Source organism: Frieseomelitta varia, unplaced genomic scaffold (assembly GCF_011392965.1).
Source record: "Frieseomelitta varia isolate USP_RPSP 00005682 unplaced genomic scaffold, Fvar_1.2 scaffold_607, whole genome shotgun sequence".
In the NCBI taxonomy this organism is placed as follows: Eukaryota; Metazoa; Arthropoda; class Insecta; order Hymenoptera; family Apidae; genus Frieseomelitta; species Frieseomelitta varia.
The window spans coordinates 1-23,113 of NW_025110376.1; the positions used below are offsets into that span (position 1 = coordinate 1).

General features: G+C 34.4%; 2 protein-coding genes across 4 annotated transcripts; one reads left to right on the plus strand and one right to left on the minus strand.

Annotated features, from left to right (window-relative positions):
- Nucleotides 1-793: 793 nt before the first annotated feature.
- On the minus strand, nt 794-10,091 carry LOC122534508 (DEAD-box ATP-dependent RNA helicase 20-like). 3 transcript variants are annotated; one of them, XM_043665206.1, is made up of 5 exons: nt 9,989-10,091; nt 9,721-9,849; nt 8,540-8,990; nt 6,499-8,211; nt 794-5,138 (listed from the first exon to the last, which is right to left on the minus strand). In XM_043665206.1, exons 2-4 carry the CDS (start codon nt 9,750-9,752, stop codon nt 6,520-6,522), a joined length of 2,175 nt encoding a protein of 724 aa, XP_043521141.1. In that variant the 5' UTR covers nt 9,753-9,849; nt 9,989-10,091; the 3' UTR covers nt 794-5,138; nt 6,499-6,519. The 3 variants fall into 3 exon arrangements, with proteins under 3 accessions (XP_043521141.1, XP_043521138.1, XP_043521140.1); XM_043665203.1 differs by having other exon boundaries at nt 794-8,211; XM_043665205.1 differs by having other exon boundaries at nt 794-8,211; nt 9,935-10,006.
- A 4,436-nt stretch (nt 10,092-14,527) lies between these two features.
- On the plus strand, nt 14,528-22,871 carry LOC122534509 (intracellular coagulation inhibitor 1). The gene is made up of 6 exons (XM_043665207.1): nt 14,528-15,000; nt 19,269-19,483; nt 20,332-20,664; nt 20,763-21,019; nt 21,108-21,237; nt 21,352-22,871. The coding sequence occupies exons 2-6, from the start codon at nt 19,271-19,273 to the stop codon at nt 22,336-22,338; spliced, it is 1,920 nt and encodes a 639-aa protein (XP_043521142.1). The 5' UTR covers nt 14,528-15,000; nt 19,269-19,270; the 3' UTR covers nt 22,339-22,871.
- Nucleotides 22,872-23,113: the final 242 nt, after the last annotated feature.

Below are 23,113 nucleotides of genomic sequence, written 5' to 3' on the forward strand. Positions count from 1 at the left end.
ATAAATATTTGACTCGTAAACTGCATTTACATCGCACAGTTTCGTAAAAGTTTGCACAGTAAATTTTGTTGTCGTGCAGTGTGCAGTGTTCGACATTCATGCATACACTAACAAGTCTACATTCGACGTTAGGAGAGAAACTAAATTTATTAACATTAATTAATTAAAATGAAATAAAAGAAAACAAACGATATCATCGTTTATAACGAACGATATTCGTAACGAAACAGTTAATAAACAATTTCCACACATATTTCGCAACATCAACAAAACAGAAAGCCATTAATAATATTATGAATAAATAAATGTGGTTAGTGGCATAAATTTAGTTTTCCTAAATTTATATTTTTTATGTTTGCTTCTCCATGTTAAGAATCAAACTTTCGAAATCAGCGAAAGAAAAACATACTTTAAAGATCGACGATCTTTAGGTTAGTACATTTCTCGAGAAACTGACGAAAGATGATTAAAAAAAAAAAATTACAACAATCGTGACACTGTAAGCCGCAGAAATAATAATTACAGACTTGGCAATGCACACATGTGACAACACCAATAACATATTGGCAAGTATCATATCATCTTTTTTTCTTCCTTTCTTTTCTTCTTCCAAAAATCAAACGGAACAAATACGCAGAGGAAATGTATGAAAATAATGTTTGACTGATCTCTTAGCGAAATTTAAGCTGCAATTCATCCACGTTACAAAGAAGAATGCAATATAGGAACTATCATGAAACGGATTGTACTGTTGTTGTTGTTGCTGTTGTTGTTGTAATGTCCCTTTTTTTTATTATTTCACGAACGATCTAATTGATAAATCGAAAAGCGAAAAACGTGGCAAGCGATCGTTGGAAACCAGGTAAGCGATTTCTCTTTATTTTCTATCTCTTCCCGATCGAATCTCCTCCCTTCAATTCCGATCGAGAAACGAACAACTTGCAAACAGATACGGAAGAAAGAAAACAGGAAACAGGAAACCAGATTCGTGCAACCATTCCAACACCTACGAAAAGTGAACGCGAGAAGTCTGGCGAATTTCTTGTCGCGACACACCGAAGAGATCGATTGATTCTCGATTCAGAAAAAAAAAGAAAAAAAAAGAAAAAAAAAAGAAGAAAGAAAAATGCACAATACGAACACGCACCCGTTATCGAACTATAACATAATAGTACCGCGTCACCTCAATAGTCCCGGCACTACCCACGTAAAACATATTGTTACAATTAATAATGTACAAATAGTCTATCTGTAGTCTAGACAGTATACGAACGTATCTGCGGCTGGCTAAACCTGTGTATAAGTTGGCGAGATTCAGTCTTCACATATAAAGGAGAATAGTACTCTTCATTTTTTTTTCTTCTTTTAACATTACAATATGCACATTTACGTTTATCATAATAATAAAAATGTTTATGTACGCGATATCACAGCGTTCAGCATTAATCATTAAAAAGGTACTCGTGTTCCCGAGGCTATATGCGCGTTAGTGTCATCAACGATCGTTCCGGCACGCAAAACCCGACACCATATTGTTCATTCGTCGGCTCGGACAAATCGCGAAGAACTTCGTGCCAATTACCGTCTCTCGTTGACCCTTTCTTTTTTTTTTTCCTTATTTTTATTTCTTGGGTTTCCTTTTTTTTTTTTTTTTGTCGAGGGGAAACAAAAACCGACAGATTAGTACGCAAACAAATGGAAAAATTGCAAGTTCGATCGGTTCGACTAGCACGATTCTGGGCCGGAGTGTTTTTTAATGCAAGCGTTAAGAAGATTCCACGATCATATTTCTTTCTTCGAACCATTTGTTTTTTTTAAATAACAGACGGAAGGCGTGTCAGAGATATCTTCGAAAACTACCCATCCACCCTCTCTCCCTCTCTCCTACACCTATCCCATCGTTCGACCTTTTACTACCAGCGTTGCAAACTTACTTAAAAAAATATACACGGATCGCTAGAAATATATCCTAGACCAAAAATTGTTCGAGTTCATCGATATTGCAAGAGTTTATCGAACACGCTACGAAAGTTCCCTTTGACGCTTTTCCCATCTCTGTAACGACGCAAGAGAAGCAAGATTTTCCCCGCAAGAATCTCCCGTTCATCGACGAAGGATGACTGGATCTCGTTTAGAAGTTCATATGTTTAAAAAGTGTACGATTCGATGGACGTTTTCCTATAACAACAAGACGAAATGGAATTATATAATACAAAATACGAACGGATGAACAATTGTCGACTAGTAGAAAGAAAACGATATAATTCCACTTTGCTCTTTAGAGAATTGAACATATACCACATGTCCTGCTACTCGAAAGGTACGCATCCACGTTTTAGTCTCTGGAATATTGTACTTATATGTAGTTAGTACGGATATAAGTGAACATAGAATTTATAACTGCTCGTTGACGCAGATAACAAAGAAAAATAGTACAAAAAAAAAAAAAAAAAAAAAAAAAGGAAAATTAACAAAAATACTCATAGACTGAGCATCACTCAAGTTCCACAGTTTCTTTTAATTAACAACACGTAAATATTAAAAGACTATATTCTAACAAACAAACGTACAAAACAAAATCAAACCCTGATAACTCGAGGCTAAGGAGAAAATCTTCGAATGATGATGGATGGTTTCGTTTTATCGAGTGATAAATGAAAGTTGAATGTTGCTATGCTATATATAAACAATTGCAGATCGCAGAGCTGTTAGTCCTATTAGATCGAGTTACTTGGTTTTCGCAGTGGAACGGAAGGAAATGAAGAAATTGTTCACCTTACCGAGATTCGAGTTACCGAGGTTCGATTATAAAAAAAAAAAGAGAAAACAATTTCACGATAATCGAAGGAAAAAAAAACACATGAAAAATATCATCACGTTTATACTCGCGTAGGAGATGAGTTTGTCAGACTACACAGTGAAATGAAAATAAAAAGTAAAAAAAAAAGACTTGGATATTCATGAACAGAAAAACGCTCAGAAATAATACACGTTTTCATCTCCCAATTTCTTTTGCCCCGTTCTTTAGCCTGACAATACACGAATTCGCATGGCAAACGCAAAACAAAAAGATTGAAATAAAAGAAATACTGATCTTTCGCTTTTTCCTAACAACTTTCGTTCCTCTTTTCTTAAATAGACAGCGAGCTCTCGCAGTACACGTCGTTTACACATGATTTGTATACCATGTATAAAACTGATAAGATACGTTCCTTATTTTAATCATGATGCACGATAGGTAGATCTATAAATATGCTACATCTTACATATCACAGAGCTACGCGTACACCCACTATCAATTTTCAAAATGCAAGCTGCATTTCGTTAAAAAAAAACAAAAAAAAAAAAAAAAAAAAAAAAACAAGAAAAAACCAGAAAAAAAAGAAAAACATTTGTTTTGCTCGGGAGGAACACAAAAGCACACAGTTCGTCATGCGTCACTGTTAAATGTAAAACGTGTTAACCCTTTGCTGCCTAATGTTTTGGTCTCGGTGTTTGCTCTGTATTCATTTCGTTTGCACTTCGAGCCAAGTGTAATGTAAAAGTTCCTAAGTTTTTACGATTATTCGTTAGAGATTCGGTTGTACAAAAGATATGCATGTTCGATGATCATCGATTCTTACTCTTGCCTTCATCCCATTGCAATTTATGCAAACAAACGCAGCACAGCTTAAAGGGTTTGCAATCCTGAGACTTTCTGAAACACTTGGGAAGAATCTGTATATTGAAATCTGTATGTTGAAATGATGAATAGTTGACAACATTGCTGACCTCGAAGGATGGAGGCGAGATTCAGATTCAAGTTACAGAAGACTACTGTTCGACAGACAAGGATTCTCAATCGATTGAGCAAATGCCCATCCTGATCGGACTTACTCAGAAGACACTGAGAGGAATTGCAACAAGATCTTCGATTTAGAAAGAAAAAACGAGAATGGCCAATTTCAATTTATCTGATATTCGAATCTTCATAAAAGGACAAGGTTTATCCAAAAGCCTCAGTGATTCGTAAATGCACGAAGGATGCATCGCTTACGACATAATGGAATTGAAAAAGACGAAGTTGCGCTAGAACAACAGACAATATGCTCTAACTTCTTTACGAGGAAGCTATCATCGCTAAAGGAATAAATAAAAAAAGAAATGTTAATACATTTTTCACCGACTGCGACGAAAAGATATAGAATCTGAAGAAAAATAAATTCAAAGCGACAGGGGATGATTTAACAGAGGGCGTACGCAATGTATGAGTATTCAGAATTGTCCAATACTCGTAGCATACGCGTTCCTATTATTTATACCGCTATTTGTTCCGACAACGCAACGTGTTGCAGTCAGATCAACACAGTAGGAGCGTAAGCATTTACAATTGTTCAAAAGGGCAAATACAACAATATACCGCGAATGCCTAACTTCTGTTCGCGACCCCACCACACACATTTTGAATGTATCCGATGTCTATCAGCTCAGCGAAAGAAGAATATAAAGACTATATCACGTGGAAACTTAGAAACGAATCGACAGAGTTCTTTTTTTTTCTCTCAACCCCTTTTTATGTCGAGCAAAATCCGCTTGAAGTATGCGTGTGACGCGCGGTTCGAATGCTATTGTGCATACCGTACTGCTTCACAACATTTTCTACTGTGCGTAATTAAGTAACGAACTGTGAGACCATTTCACAAAAGCGTTACGTATAATTATCACATTATAATGTCGTTCGCAAACGAGTCCTTGCTCGAGTGTATATTTCGAGTCTTGCATTCTTCTCTGTTGGCTCTTTTTTTTTTATTTTTATTAGTATTATTTTTTTTTTTTAATGTCTTCGCTATTCGTTTATTCGAGTAGTGACGTGTACAGAGTAATCTGGAGGCCCGCAAAAAATCGCTATGCGCTGTCGATAAACGGTTCCCGTGGTTTTCATCATCACGGAATGAATTTGTAGTTTTTCGTATAAGTTAATAGTTAAATAAGTTAAAGTTCGTATATAAGTTAAAAACTTTCGTTACGCGTTTCTTATTCTTTTTTTTTTTTTTCTTTTCATCCTCCTTCTTTTAAATATATGTTCACGGCAGCGCATTATTTCTTACAGATTGAACGTTTCGATAGAAAAATGTCTCTCGGATAATCTGAATCGTTCCCTAAAAATAGCAAGAATTTCAATGAGTGCGAACTAAAAAACAGGTACAACTAAATTTCATTCGATTCGCGGCCAGCCTGCGCGTGCACCTATACATTGTACACAGACGCGCAAGGACAAGACCACTCAGTGGCCAATTGCATAAACATCAAACAACAATGTTTCTCTTATTTTTTTTTTATCTTCGTATAATCATTCGTTGGTTTAACAACAAATTACTTTCGATATATATTATAAAAATAAGGTATCAAACTTTGCGCCAAGGTACACAGCCATTGTGACTACATGCTTAATTTAAGTTGTCCCCTAAAGCCCAAGTTTTCCTTTCTCTTACCCGTTAACCGGCTTCACGCTTTGAATTCATTCCAAAGACACCGGTGACCAGGATAGTCTCAAAGTACTCACTTTTGTACGCTATATAATTATGCTGGGATTTATCCTTCATCAAAGTTCTTTAATTTAGATGAGATTTAACCATTTCACTCCCCTATTATCAAAGAGACACAAACATCCGGTTCTCATTACAAAACAGAGGACACGATGTTTTTTTAATATTTGTCGTGCGCTTTGTAAAAACGGATGTACGGCTTAATTTTTATGCAAAAGGCCTTACATTTTGAAGAGCGTTGCCTGTACACACGTATTTATGTATATATGTATATATACATATATATACATGTATGTGTGTATATATATACATATACATATATATGCAAAATATAAATAAATTATCAAATATGAAAACATTAACCACCCCCCTTCTATACGTTTCGTGCATTTCGGGAAAGCATTAAATGACGTTTATATAGTTTTATCGCAAGAAGATTAATTACTTTTCTTAAGGATATGACCAATGGTTACAAGCCTACACATTTACTGGTCATATTCTACATCCAGTAATGGTTATATCAATGCATCGGTGCTAAATAACTACTGCTACTTCAAGAAACTCGACTGGAATGTGCCTTGTGGACTATCGACAAGTAATCATTCTTTCTTTCTTTCTTTCTTTTTCAATTTCTCTTTTCTCTTCTTTTTCGAAACATTTCACAGTATTATTTAAATTTTTGTTCTCCAGTCAAAAGAATAAATCATTCGACTATTTCTTTTCTATTTGTTTGACTGCTTCTCTTTCTCTCTTTTTTGTTCTTTCTTTAAAACAAACTCAAGTAATTTTTTATTTCGTTTATACGTTTTAACCGGCACCATTCCAGAAAAAGATAATAAATGACAAAGAAAAGAAGAAACATTATGTTACTTATATATTCAAAAGAGACCCAACCGTCTACATAAATCGTAAATATTTAGTGGGCCCGATATAAACAGGAAAAATTGATTTTTTACTTAACCTGCACTCTTACCGATTTATAGTCTGAAAAGCCTTACTGCTGCACCGGCGTGGGCGGATAAGGATAACTATACGGCGGTACAGCTTGGAACTGGCTGTATCCCATCGATTGATATGCGCAGGCGCCGGTATTTGGTGGTGGACGATTTGTCTGGAAAAACTTGTTGTTAACGAGGCTTTGCATTCCTGAATCGGTGTGTCCACCAGCAGATGGCATCATGAATGGAGGTGGCATAGAATATACATTTTGTCCTCCAGCTGTTTGATTAGTACTATATGCATTCTGACGATAACGATTGCCTTGAAAGCCGCTTGTTCTTCCATGATATCTAGGTATATTTGCATTCTGATAGCTAGCTTGGTAACTGTTGCTAGTTTGACAGCCATTGGTATAGGCATTCGATTGCCGCTGATGTTGCTGCTGTTGATGTTGATGTTGCTGCTGCTGCTGCTGTTGTTGTTGCTGCTGCTGCTGCTGCTGCTGTTGATGTTGATGCTGCTGATAATTAGATTGAAAGCTATTCGGACGACTGGTCTGGTATCCATTTTGTTGGCGTACAACAGTCCTTTCTTGACTGTTACCGTTACTATGTTGAGTATTTTGAACATGTTGAGTCTGCCAGTTGTTTGAAATTGGACTGCTGCTATTGTTCCTTGGGCTACCAGTTGAACTATTGTCCTTGTTAGAGCGTGAATGACTCCAACGTTGACGGCTCTTGCCGTACGCAGACTTTATCGAGTTTGCTAAATCGGCCAGTTGCGGATTTATCACCTGACCGGCTTCTTTCAAAACAGAAATTAATTCCTTTGCTTGTCTGGCATTGTTAGGTGTAAAATAAGCATATGCTGTGCCTGCACTTTGGCAACGTCCAGTTCTTCCTATTCGATGAATATAATCCTCGGAACTGTTCGGGTAATCAAAGTTAATTACATACTTCACATTTTCAACGTCCAAACCACGAGCAGCAACATCTGTAGCAACAAGAATCATTGTTTTCCCATTTCTGAACTCAGATAATACATAATCTCTTTCAGGTTGCGATTTGTCACCATGAATAGAGATAGCCGGCCAACCTTCTCGTTTAATAGCTTTGGTGATATCATCCACCTTTTTCTTTGTTTCAACGAAAATAATCGTCTTGCTTCCTCTGTCCTTGCCAATCTGTCTCAATAAACTTGAAAGTTTCGTCTCTTTCTCGTGCTCCTGACAAATCTCTATGATCTGACGAATATTGTGATTGGCGGCCAATGTAAGAGAACCTATGTTAATTTGAATGTAATCTGAGAGAAAATCTTCAGCCAGTGCCTGCACTTCTTTTGGCCATGTCGCAGACCACATTAGCACCTGTCTATCAGGTCTAATTTGTTCAATGATTTTTCGGATTTGCGGCTCGAATCCCATGTCTAACATTCTATCTGCCTCGTCCAATACGAGGTATGTGCATCTGCGCAAGTTCGTGGTTCCCTTTTCAAGGAAATCGATTAGTCTACCAGGAGTTGCGATACATATCTCAACGCCGCGCTCTAGATCACGAGCTTGAGGCCCTTTCGGGGAACCACCGAAAATGCAAGTGTTACGAATGCACGACGAGGAACCAAACTCCCTAGCAACAGTCTGAATTTGCTGAGCTAGCTCTCTTGTAGGTGCGAGTATTAAAACGATCGGTCCGTCTCCCCGGTTCAAACGTGGTTGATTGTTAATGTGTACCGTTGCTGGTAAAATATACTGAAAAATACCGATAACAAAATTCGCTCAATTTGTTTGACCAAATACATTTTGCCTCGATTTTTTATGTAAAGTGTACTTTAACTTTCAAAAAGATAAAGCTCCATGTTTTTTTCAACATGTATAAAAAAATTTAATATCTTGATTTAATATCTTTTATAAATTTTAAATACTTTAGATGAAAAGTAAAATATACTCAATGTTACAATAAATCTTAAATACTACTTTTCTGTTTTTTCTTAATGGGCAATGTAATTGAATCATAATTGTATATCAAAAATTTACATATTTGATGTAACACATGTACAATGTACGTTAAAATACGTACAGCTAGAGTTTTTCCAGATCCAGTTTGAGCAATTCCAACTAAGTCGCGTCCACTAAGTGCAATGGGCCAGCCCTGTGCCTGAATTGCTGTTGGTTCAGCAAAACCCTGCTTTCTAATCTCTTCCATCACATAATCTGGGAAATTACTTTCTTCAAACGCTTGAATTGGAGAAGGAGTATTGTTTCCCTTCACAGTGATCTCTTTGCCAATGTGATATTTGTGAACATCATCGGTTGATCTTTTCAAAACATTGATATGTGGAATATATAAATTTTTTGTGATCACCGGTAACTTGGCCAAATCCCACATAGGCTTTTTCAATGAATCCCCAGGAATTCTCCTTTGGACCTGCTTCTTAAGGGACTTTTCCTTTTGTGTATGCTGCTGGCTGTTCCAGTACGTTCCTCCTCCATTACGACTGCTACAATTTCTACTTCCCCTGGGTCTATAACTAATTAATCAACTAATTATATTAATTTTTATTACCTTTAAATGATATTATGATATTAACATTTATATTGAGTATTTAAAATTAACGGGGTCTTAAAACATTGATATGAAACAATAAATTGTGGTATCCAGTATGATATATTTTCTAAAAAAATATGTTGAATTTTAAATATTTGAATTCAATATTGAATTTTTCAAATTAAAAATTGTATTTGATGAAAATCTGTTCTCAAAGTGATATTAGAGAACACATATATATGTACATATGTATGTACATATCATATGTAACAAGATAATAGCCTGATGTAAAAAAAATCAATAACACGTAGCTGACGTAAAAGTATCAGGTAATGCAGATTTTTGCAAAAATAATTTTTATTCTTTGACTTTACGACTGTGCGTAGCTTTCCATTAGATAATGATACCGCCATTTTGCTTTTTTTATGACGCATTTAATTCCATAAATATGCATTTTTAACGTACGCAACGTTCCGCCCTGCCATAATTCGGAATAATGAGCTCTCGTAAGACGTGAACTCGTTAGTTCAACTTCTAATTAGGTGATTCGGCAAAAGCTACGATCAAGAATGTCCATGAATAAAATGGTGGAGAACACGATATTGCAAAAAAAAAAGAAAAAAAAAAAAGAAAGATTTCTCCAGTTTCATTATTTCGCATCGTATGGTATTGCCATACTGGACATTTAAGAGGCTCAATTTAACACAACGTACCTGGTATGATTGGAATACGTATTGTTATACATGTCGGCGAAAGTTCAGAAGAATCTGGCTGACACGCTAGTAGGTCCCTAGGAACGGTCTTCGATTTTTCGGAAACTATGTCAGTTGTACCAGTTATACCTGCGATCAAAAAAGCGATTATGCGAGAAACCTAGTAAAAACGAATATACCAACGTATATATGTGTTTCGCAATAATTCTTGTACCGAATGACAAAAATATTCGTGTGGCAGAAATTAGGAATATCTGGGCGAACTTACCCTGCAATACCCGGCGAGCAGAGCAGTAATGGCTGACAGGCACTTGGAAGACGGAAACGAACGACTGGGCAACGCTTCCGTTTCGTACTATACAGGCTCCGTGCACACACAGAAACGAAGATCGTTCATTGGCTCGTTCTTCTATAAAGTTGTGACGCTAACACGTAGCCCAATCGCAGCACGCCAAGATAAATCAATAAATTCTACTGTGATATATCTATCGAACGTGAAGGCAAGTGCTTATGACAAGGATGAAGTGAAAGCTAAATCGAGTTGCTATGAAAACGGGAAAGGCATTTTCATCGTATAAAAGTTTTGTAAAAATATAATAATTTTAGAAGTAAATTAAGATTATATTTGTCATGTATTTATCAGTGATTTGAGGTTAGATGGTATATCCATGAAGTAAGAATTAGGCAAATGAAAAAACGAAACGATGAAAACCAAGCATTAATTCAAACGTTCATTGCGGAAAGTATTAAAATCATATTGAAATCATATCTTAGAAATAGCAAGTAAGTGTAATTATACATAATAGAGATGTTCATCAAAGCATATGTTATAAAACGTTTTCGTGCATGCATAATAATAAAAGAAAGAATTCCACCTCTTTGCATATAAAAAAAATTTATATTTAACTTTCAAAAATTTATATTCACTTTCTTTAATTTTTTCACTTCTTTCAAATAACATTCTTTTGATCGTTTCAACGATGTAAGTATTACTGATATTCGTCGATAATTAAAAGCCTACGTTTAATGAATAAATTGCGATCGAAATCCACGATCGTTCTCTCGAATAAATAAACTAGTCGTTTAAAAATATTCTGGTTTGATCGAGACAATAAGGCAATAAGAAATGAAACTTGTATCGATAATAGAACATTTTTATCAATTATGAACGATGATTAATCTTCACTGCATAAGCGTCGTAATAACAAAACTTGGTATTCCCAAGTATTTGTTTTCAAATTCAGGCACGAATGAAATTATATCTAATTTTTGTCAAACGTACATTTGCATACGTACATCGAATACTTTTTATCATGTAAATGCAACTTTCCTGTTACTTCCTGTAACGTTCGATTGGCCCATAATATTTTACGTAAGAATGTACCATTTCTCATATGTTCTTCTTCCTCTTTTTCTCAAAATCGGACAGCTTCCATCGAAAAGAGGAGCTTTACTTGTTTCCCATTACGTAGATTTCTCTTAAATCAAAACCGATTCCATATAATTTCAAAATTAGTATCGTAAATACGGTAAAGTTTCGCGTAAAACGCGAGTGTTAGAAAATTATATTTTAGGAACTGTATTCTTAGACTACGGATCGTCACACAAGTTTAAATACTTATGAATATCATTACGAGTATTATAATATCAAAATAGAGATTTCTTCCCTTCTCTTTAAAAGTCATAATGATTAGCTACATGGAATTTGGTATATTCATTTCACAGATTAGAAGATCGAAGAGCAGATAAATATTAATTTCCCTCGATCTCAAATGTTAATAGGATAGTAATCCAATTATTATTTTGTTAAATAATAATAGAAAAATGAGAAACAAACAACTATTCTAAGAACGAACGTAAGCACGAATGACTAGCAAATAATTGAACAAAGGATCAAAGTTGAATAGTGAATGAGATGAATAAGAAAATTTGAATAACGCAACCAATTCTGACCAGGGAGAGTAAAAATTGAGTGAAAAAAATCATTTGCATCATGAGTAACGGTAAAACTATCGATATTGCTACGTTGAGAGGAATAGAGAGAGAGAGAGAGAGAGAGAGAGAGAGAGAGAGAGACGTGCTGCTGATCGATCTTTTATTTATATGCCTGGCGATCAGTTATTATCAGTAGAATCTTTTCTGCGAATTTCTTATCTAAGTTTTATCGATTGTTGCGGCTGAATTCGAGATACCTGGATAAAACCATGTAACGCTGTATAATAGGCATGCATCATTGAAGATATAAGTGGTTCCCGTGGTTCCGGTGACCCGCGTAATCATCGATCGTTCGATTTTCTCGATAATATGTAATTAGTCACCTGACCATGAGACTTTCATTCACATCTTATTTTATTAGCACGCAGTGTGAGTTGTATTTTGTTAGTAATAAGTGACGAAAATTAATAATTCACGAGTATACTGCAGAATTTTTATCATTTAAGTATCTTACATTGTACTGCGACGAATTCCAAAAACTATGGAACTATTTTTAAAATATAGTTGGCCTCCCGTCAAACTTCGGGAGGCCAACATTGTTTGGAAGGTCATTTTGAGCAAAAAATATTATATGCATGATATATGGATTGATTCGTCTTTGTTTTCGAGATGTGAAAAGGAAAATACATAAGCATAAGTGACAAGCAATCGAATATTTAACTTTTAATTGTTATACTGATTTATACTAATTTAGACTGATTCTATTTTTGATGGAAACAGCAGTCTTTCTGATTTTTGTTATCAATTTATTACGTGTATAAATAGGTTTTCCATTTAAATAAATCCCTGATTTCAACCTCATATAAAAAAATTACATACATTTCAATGAATATGGGGATAATGCTCAAATTTGACAACTATTAGTAATATATCTTGAAAGAAAATAGGGATCAATCCATGGTGTATGTAACATTTCTTGTTCAAAGTAACCTTCAAAATATCTGACAATTGAAATCTAGGACACCCTTTATATATTATATCTTATAATCTAAAACTACATAACTTTCGTCACACAAGTCACGCAATTCTTCAATCATATCAATTATTTGCTGCTAATAAAAGAGGTCTGATGACATAATATTTGCTCTTTTGTAGCTACCCTACATTTTTTAAAATCAATAGTGAATATTAAACTTTATTTTTATTCACAGTTTATTTATCTTTAATATAACGTAATGCAACGTAATAATAAAAATTTTTCGTATATAATGTGTATTTCTTTTCGCATAAAATTTAACTATGTTTTTTGATTTCGATGCGTCACTATTCTCGTCACTGCCGAACCTAATCAACTAAAGTCTCAGAATTTATTTCTCCAAGAAGGTAGTTCATTCATCACTAAGGTGTATCACTATTGATCGATGATATCTCTTTTGTTGAATTAATGTTTAAGAAGTTTACGGTGGCGTGAGTCTACACTTTAAGAATTTATTTCTCAAGAAAATGATTTGCAACTATTGACAAATACGATTCTAACGAATCTCCTCGTAAATTACCCACCCTTGGGAAAACCCATAGGATCGTCTAATATTTTTTTTAAGTTATCAAAACAAATAGTACCTACTTTTCAGTGATAATCCATCTACATACATATATATATAGAAAGATAAGAAAGAAAGACAGAAATTACATTGCTTATGTAAAATTGAATAAAAAATTCAGCGTAAACTATATTTAGAATAATGAAGAATAAGATTATATTAGAAGCTTTTAGTGAAAAGTAAATTAAAAAGTTTATCCACTATGTATATGTGAAAACAGGTTTCAATTGATTGTTATTCTAAAGATCATTGAGGTCGTTTACGTATTATTTTTATATCCAAACAGTAAGATACAACTCTATCTTAATTTATGGGCGTTTATAATTTAATATAAAATTTCGTTGGAAATCCCACTGAGATACGTGACATACGTATATATTAGATGGTAAAAGTGTTCATTTCACTAAAACATACACTCTATCTTCTCTCCATTATCTTTACTTTTTTTTATTAACTTTCGTCCTTTATATTGTATGATTGGAGACTTTTTATGGGACCTGTATTTCAAACTTGTCAGTATTGATTGATTTAATTAATTATATTTCATAATAGAAATGTAAAAATTTTCTAAATAAGTGAAAAATAAGAATAATAATAATGATAAATAATAACAATGAAAATATTGAAGAATCCCTTCTTCTGTTATATTTTGACAAGCAATTTCTCAGTGAATTATTTACTTTTTGAAGAACAAATGAACCAATTAAATTATTACTAATTTGAAATTGGAAAAATATTTTTCATAGCTTTGAAAATTTGTCGCTTATGCATACACATACCGATATACGTAATTATATTCATATGTAAAATACGGTACAATGATATTGTTTCTACGTGAAACAATGACCGTCTACGCGACTTTTATAAATTATTAGATTCAAAGGAAAAAGGGTACAAAGAGTACTTTATATTCATTAATTATCATTAATAATATCATTCTTCTCAAAGATCGAAACATGAATGAAAAGAAAGAAATTCATTCCACATTCATCATTTATTCTTAAGTCATCATTCGACTGCGAATATTTACGCAAATTTATACTAAGTAACTAAACGTTTATTTATAACAAATACTCTATTCTATTTCTATAAATAATCTGTTCCACGTATTTTTACATCTGCCTATTTACATTTACATTGTGTATGTGTCGGCGTAACCCCCGATTCCGAGGAAAAGATATACAAAATCATTGACTCTCACCCCCCCCCCCCCAAGTTGCTATCAAAACATGCAGTGTATATAAGTCTTGCTGCAAAACGGTTACGGCCTGGAAACGTAACGTATTGGCCGGAAGTCAACGTTATTCGAGCTGAAATCTCGACAAGTCGACCGAATCTAAATAGAAAAGTGTCTCAGCGAAAAGGCTTGCGCATCATCGTTTTTGTATACTCGATCTGCAACAAGCAGTCGCGTGACGGGAAAGCAGTAGAGACGACGAGTCCGGTAAATACAACATAGTACAACGGAGACCCAGTCGGCGAGTCAGTCGTCTTGTAACTGTTGATCGATTCGCACGTCGAGGATCGCGTTTCTTCACATGCCGGCGGAGACGACGCATGCAGGAGAAGACCTTGCCCTTTTCGTAAAACGCACGTGACCATTTTCTGACGACACTTGACGGTACTTGGTGAAGAGCAAGTCGATCTACCTTGGCAATTTCGACATCGACTAGAACAAGACGACGTTCGGACAGAATCCGCAGGAGAAGAAGACTCGTCACCTCGAGGAGAGACATTTGACAAGGTATGTAAGAGAGTATAGTTCATGACGACGGGAGGAAGTTGAGGAAGGTCGGAGTTTTCATGATTGGAATGCGGAGATCAAGCGAGGTAGACACGACGGCGTGTGTCTATTTTGAAGATAGAAACGGGCGCTAATAAATCTCAAGTATCGTGATAATTGATGATAAAAATCTTATGGAAATTTGAAATTTAAAGGTATACTTTGAAGGTTTTGGTAATTTTTAGCAAGATAGTGTTGGAGGATCCCCAAATGATCTCTCACTAGATTATTATAGATTAGATTTCTCCAATTTTCAATTCTTCAGTTCCTATAATTCTGTAGATTTTCCGTAGATTTTTCAGTGTGTTTTACAATATAACTGAAAATGACTAAAAAAAAGTAATGTTTCGCGTTGAACGATAATGTCGTGAAACGACATAGAGACGTGGTAGTGGTCAGCGATAAACCGGCGATAGTAAACAGAAGTAACCGTAATAATGGTAATTCATCACGTTTAATATGAATCAGACGACGCGAATTCTGTCAGATGAATGCAAATTCCGCGGAGTTTCCGAGAATTTATGAAATTCCAATACAGATATATTGTATTTGCAGAACCAGTTTGAAGAGGAGCAAACGTATCAGCGATGATTGTAGTTTTATGTAGCAGAACGCGCAACGATTATTTTGCTCTCAAAGTTTCAATTCAAGGGCATCAAACAATTCGAAACAATTTGGTTGTTTATTATTCTCAAGCGACAATTATTCTCACCGTTCGTTCTTCGAGTTAACTTGCAATGAATCAAAAAAATATACGCTCTTTCTATTGAAATATCTTTACCACATCAGAGTAATGTATTAATCTCTGTTTCTCTTGCATAATTGAATTATTATTATTAGTAAAATTTCACAAATGCAGGCGTAGTAAGCGACCGAAGAGAAATCTACATATAATCTATGTACAACTGTTATTTGAAACTTGTCAATATTGTCGATTGGTAAATTATTGAGTATAATTTGACTGTGGAAAATTCTAAAGTGAGAATTTCAGCTCAATTTTTTGTTTTTGCAATTACTGCAAATATGCGCGAAATATTTTTGATAAAATTGTTTGTTGGCTTTTGCTGACATAGAAACATGGTCTTACATATGGAAGAAACAAATAATAACGTTTTAGCTTTTTTGCAGTATTCCGATTTTCATATTCATATTCATATTCATATAGTGGAAACTGTTCCTTGCTCCTTCTAGCATTTCTTTATTGTAGCACACATCGCAATTTTTTTATCTTCTTATATGAAACATATATTCCGAACACTCAATAGTGTAGTTATAAAAGATAAAATTGCGAAAGAAAAATAGTCGATAAAGTTTGTCATTATATAATTGGGCCACTTAGAACTCAGACTAATTAATTACATCGAGGTTAATCGTTTAGGTCAGGATATTTAATAAAATAATTGTGTGGTCCGACACAAAAATAAAAGAATTTTCAGAACGAGCGTAGAGTCAATTAATTCGACATTTTGGTTTTTTTTCTCAGTCGACATTGACATTGAAAGTAGATATATATAATTAAAAATTTAAGAATCATAGCTGGTAATAAAACATCATACGTGTTTCATAGGAGAATACGTAAATTATAAATAATTGATTACGATGGTTAAATTGTACAGTGCACTTGATTGTTTCATACTTGATCAAGGATAACAATTAGATTCTATCGACTGATTCTTCAACAACGACTAGGAACAATCCTTTCCAATAGAGATTTTTAACCAAGATAGATAATTATGGAGAGTCGTCAAGCTCAAGATAGTCGTAGAGTTACTTACAGTCGAGTGTCAGGGTGCGTTTGTCATGACTATACACGGTAATAAAACAGAGAAAGAGATCTAATTGGAAAATCAAACTTCCAAGGAGTATAAAGCTCGATCATCGACGTAATTTTAAGATAGACACCTGCTTCCAGGAATGCAGCCACTTGATATCGAAGGTTGAGCCATTCTCTTTTTAAGAAATCGATGTTTTTCTTACTGTTTCAATTATTTTAATTAGTCGTCATCTTATTTTGCACGAATTGCATCGAAAACAACGTGCAACACACCTCGAACGTAGAATTTTCAAGAAATATTCTAATTGAAAGGAAAGTTTCTAAAATATTAGAAAGCATTACCTCATCTTGTACGAAATTATATTAGTTAATATTTTATATACTTGTAGCATAATATAGCATATAAATTTGCGTATTGGTTCTATTTATAAACTAATCATAGACAGGTCATCAAGTATTTTAAATCATCTCTTTTCCCTCCAAAAAAAAAAAAAAAAAAAAAAAGTAAATTAAACGTATGAAGCTTTGCTTGATACCATATAATTTTTTCTCATTTAAACGTGTTTTAACAACTTAACGTTTTGAAACATAAAGCCTCGCGAACAGTCGAGTACATTTATCTTTCCTGACTCCCCGGAAACGATCATCTGTCAGAGGCAATTTTTATCTGCCTGTTAATACAATTTTACAACGCGTCTCCGCGTTCATGTATTTTTACGCATTCTATGCTGAATGTATTCTGCCCTCTTCTATTCCGCATCGCGCATTCTCATTCAACTTGCAGCCGAGTAAGGATGACACTCGATGTGGGTTTTCCCACTGTGTCCACGAGATTGTCGCCTCCAATTCAATGACGCGAGCAAAAATCTTTCACGATATAGCTCATACGGGTCGATACTTAATGCGACCTGCGTGTGACAAAGGGAACACATTAGCGTCTTTTATTGTCTTCGTGTCAACGGAAGAACGACGCGACGTACTCGTTGAACGATACAACGAGTTTGGATCTGAAATTGCTACCGTTGCTTTCACAGTCGCTTAACGATGATAATAATTTGCGATTAATGTTGAACACTGAGTACAGTAAATATCTCATAGCCATTAGTATCGTTAGTAAATGTTTGTATAGGACACTTGCAAATTCTGAGATCAATACTTAAACTGAATCCTTTATGAAGATTATCCTATTTTTTTTTTTTTTTTTTTTTTTTACACAACCTCTGACGATTTTATTCGAGAAAGAGAATAATAAAAATGCAATAATCAATTGAATCAATGCACTATTTTCAACGCTGGATGAATTAAACTATTTTATACCGCAAGTTTGCATCAATCGATAATACATATCATAACCGGATTTTTATTTATGATATTTATACAGATTATTAGTAGGAATATGTAGATAACGTATGCAAAATAGGAAATTTGCACGATTATTTGTACCGCAATGGAACGATAACGTTCAAATTAATTGCAGCATATCGTCACAGGAATACGATTAATTAAAAATGAAACTGACCGTCCAGTTTCCTTTTATCAGTTAATATTCCTGACTAACTATAATGTCGAGGATAATGTTTTTTAATTAGCATCCTTTTCCCTTACTTTAATGTGCAGAGACTGAACAAGCTCTGCATCTTGAAATTTAAATTTCACTTTCAGAAATAGATGGATTAAACGAATGGGTAAATAAAGTTGGGTGGTCACATGAATTTTATTTGCATAAGCTGCAGAGAGAGAGAGGCGCGTGGATGTTAAACGAGTTTTTCGAATGAGTACATACTTATGATTCAGAATCTAGTTTATTGAGTATTCTCATTTTTCTTTGTCTTAATTTTATCAAATATTTCTCATTCCCTCTCCATTTTTTAAGAAAGAACAAAGATGAATATTTTAAGTTGAAGTAAACTTCTCTGAATATCAGTGATATTTGACTGTAAACTAATTTTAAATTAAAATTAATAAATTGGTAGTGAAGCAATCGTTAACTTTTTGGGGAATATTAGCACAGGTATCTTGTTTGATAAATACAAATGTATTTTATCGAATCTTAAAGTTTTACTAGAAAAAAAGTGATTTATAATAATATAATATAAATATAATACTTCTAGAGTATCTAATATATTATATTACGCATATAATATATTATATACATACATATATGAACGTATATTAAACTGGTTAATAACAATAAAATTCTAAAACCGGTTTTTCTCAAAATGTTACAGCTCTTCTCTCGTTATAGGGCAGTTTGTAAACGATAGATTATCCTTCAAAGCTACGACTAGGCTGCAGATATTCATGGAAATCTATATATTTACGAATGTAATTCAAGAAACAGAAATTAAGTTCAATACGAAATTTCAGTGATATTTTAACTTCTAATTTTTGCTAAAAATGATTACACATTTATCACAAAAATATATGTAATTACCATTATCTATTCTTCTTGCAGCAATGGCAATTACACTTATAATCCTGAGCCTCATAGCTACTTGCTTTGGTCAACTGATATATCCAGATGATAAATTACTCCAGGCTACAACTGTTTCTCCAAACTATTTTGCCTATTCGCAACTACAAAGTAGTAGTAGTAGATTACGACCTCTTGGTGCAGCTCTAGCGAGTCAGCCTGCGACCCAGAAGACGTTGGAAGACTGGAAGAATCATGTAAGCATGAAAATATTTCTCTCTTTAATTTCAATCGGGAAAAAGACTGTCAATGCTTTAGAAAAAGTTGAAACGAGACTGTTGTCCTTAAACGTGACACTTCAACTTTATGAATGTATGATGCGTTTCATACAAAACGGTTTGAAATTTCGTTGGCATTGTGGATTTCGCAATGATTAGTTATTTATTAATGTTTAGCAAAATCATTCTCAAAAGATGAAATTTGATCGAAGATGAATATAAAAGCATTAAGAACAAATTTAGTGGAATTTCAACTTTTAACTTTTAACATCCCGTTGACGAGAGTTTCGAGCGATTACAACTTGATTTATTCTCATATAAGTCATGAAGAACTTTTTAAATTGTGAAATATACTTGAGAAATTTTGCAATGAAGAACGCTATCAATGATGCAAGTTGGCCGGTAGATATTGGTAAATGGGTAAAATTTCTTCATAGAGACACAGTAATCTGCAAGTTTGCATTTTCTTCTTTTTTTTTGTTTGTAAGAATTATGCGAGGTTTTCTGAAGTGTTTCTGAATTTAATCGTTTTCTGCGCGTTGCACAATACACACTAATTGTAAGATAGAGGAAGTTCATTAGTAAAGGCGTCATTATCCAACTTTGATTCCATGTTTCTCCTTGTTGCCACTGATGACGCATTCACATTCCAATTACATTTATTTAAATTAAATATCCAGTCTGTTATCAAACAATGTTTTCACTTAAACAAACATCCATTCTTATAAGCAGCCATCAGTTATAAATTTAACTGTTTTTTTTCTTATGTACTTGAAATATATGTTATTAATGAAAATGGATAATAGCCATGTCTGGAACGATTACAGGTAAACGATATCATCGTCAATGGAATACTGAAATTTACTCTGGACCTAGACCGAGAGATCTATAAAACTCGAAACACATCCTTGATAGAGGAACAGGACAACATAGTTTTCTCGCCAGTCAGCCTTACCGTAGCATTGGCACTCGTTCTCGCAGGCTCTGCTGGAAGAACCTTCAATGAAGTGTCTAAGGTCCTTGGATTGGAATCTGGAGTTGACATCTCACGAAATTCTGAGATTGTTCATCAAATGTTTGGCATGCTTACGAGCGAGCTTCAAAGAAAGAGAGATGCCGAGATACCACGATTAGACTTCGCTACGGCGATATACGTGCAGGTAGAATTTTGTTTCACGAGCGAATTGCATTTAAAAAAGACAATCGAAAGGGAAATTGAATTTTATTAAAATCTGTAATTTGAACGGTTATGATTTAGGATGGGTATCCAATACTGCAGCAATTCAAGGCTCTTAGTGAAGGAATTTATCAGACTGAGGTGTTTAACGTAGATTTTGCTAGAAATAGTAAGGCAACACAGGATTTAATAAACACGTGGGTGCAGCAAAAGACGATGGGGAAAATTTCGAATATCCTTGGTCATCCGCCGGGACCAGAGACCACGTTGATTCTTTTATCAGCGCTTTACTTTAAAGGAGAATGGAACCAATACTTTATAGATGGAGCTACGAAAAGGTACCATCAAGATCAAGATTTTTAAATCAGGATAGAAAGTTTGCGAAAATTTAAGTTGCAACTACAGTAACGCATTGTTTTTATTCAGGAGACAATTTTTCATTGAACCAAACAAAGCAATTGATGTCGACATGATGTATAATGGAGGAACATTTCCGTTTTACGAAGACAAGCAATTGGGCGTGAAAATTCTTGGTCTGCCATACAAGGGTCGTGAAGTAAGTGTTTAAAAACTTCACATTAAATGCAAGGTTTTAAATTGTTCTCCATTTCCCCAATCCTCTAGAAATTTCTATTACATTTTATCAAATTGTTCCATTATTCGTTTTCAGGTGTCAATGTACGTTCTACTTCCAACAGAAGAGGGTGCGAAAGCACTTCGGGAATTCGAAAACAAACTAACAGTCGACATAATCGAGAATTTGATTAAGAATACGAAGAACGAAACTTGTATCATCGCTTTCCCACGAATGAAGCTAAGCAGCAGTCTAAGTTTAAAAAGAACGCTCGCTGCGCTGGGTCTCGAGTCTTTATTTGACCCAGCAACAGCAGATTTGAGTCTCATATCTCAACCAAATATAAACAACATAGATAATAAAAATCCCATGAACATGGGATCGTCAGGATCATTGGCAAGACCAGCCATGCAACCACAGTCTGTTGCAAATGGCAACAAAATGGTCACGCGAAATCCACAGTCATACAAGGACATAGTGTATTTTCCTCCTCGTTTCGATATTAACGAAGGCCGTATGGTAAAACGAAATTACTTCATGTACGAAGATAAAGCTCGTAATTACGCAGTGGATCAATGGGCGAATGGATTTAACCTTAGAAAGATTCGTGACACCCATAACGCCAAGGGTAAACAGGAGAGAAATTCGTACACGATGGATGACAAATCTGAGGGAAATCACGATAACACGAAAATTGTAAATCTTGAAGAAAACAAGTATCGTTTCCAAGGGAAGAGACAAGCAAGAAGCAAAAGACAGAGCAGGCCAATGGATCAGAATTTCTTAAACCTCATGAGACAACAGAATTTTCCGTCATACGGATTGGATAATCTTAGAAATAGTGCCAATCTGGTAAATCCGCATCTCTTTGCTGCAGATGTCCTTCAGAAAGTAGAAATCGACATCACGGAAAAGGGTACCGAGGCCGCAGCCGTTACTTCTGTTGTATTGGAGCGTGATGGAAGTCAGAAAAAATTCATAGCAAGACGACCCTTCATCTTCTTTATCAGACATGATCCATCGAGACTTGTGCTCTTCTGGGGCACGTTAAACGTTCCAACTCCAAACTACCCGCTCACGTAATCTGAAACATAAGTTTTCTTCAGATTTGTGACGAAGACAATTGCCGAAGACAGTGATTATATTGAACAATTACACTAGCTTCTTTTTTCCTTCCAATTTATATTATTTATCATAGCTTATCCTCGTAATAATAACCGTGCTCGCGTTTCTTTATGAATACTGCTGAATCATGCGGGTATCATTCTCGAATGAGTTTGATGGATCGATAAAAGAAACAAACTGAGCCGAAGGACGCACTTTTTCCTTTCCATGTGACAAGTTGATATTCACATGCTATTTATTTATACAATTCTCTTGCTGAATCCACCTTTATAGATTGTTACTGTACGTGTAATTATAAAAATAATCAAGAGATATATATATAGATGCTAAATCTGTATTTTCTAATGGAACAGTATTTTCCTAGAATTTAATATTATTTTATTTCCAAGTGTGATTTGACATTACAGTAAGTTGCATGCTGATAGTGTAGGATTAAATTATTGAAAAATTGTAATCGCAATAAATAAATATTTCCTTTTTTATATATAATACATGTCAGCTATTGCTTTCTCTGATCTACTTATTTCTGGATAATGTAAAAATATAATTTCATTATTTTAAATTCGCTTAGACAGATGTGTAAATTTTTCTGTTTTATTCAAAATATTTTACAGTTTATAATACAATGTTACATTTGAGATTTAACGTAAAACAAAATCTTTCTTTTTCGGACGGTTGCATAATAATTTGCATAACACAACGTTTTAACATGTGTTTCACAAGATATGTAGCC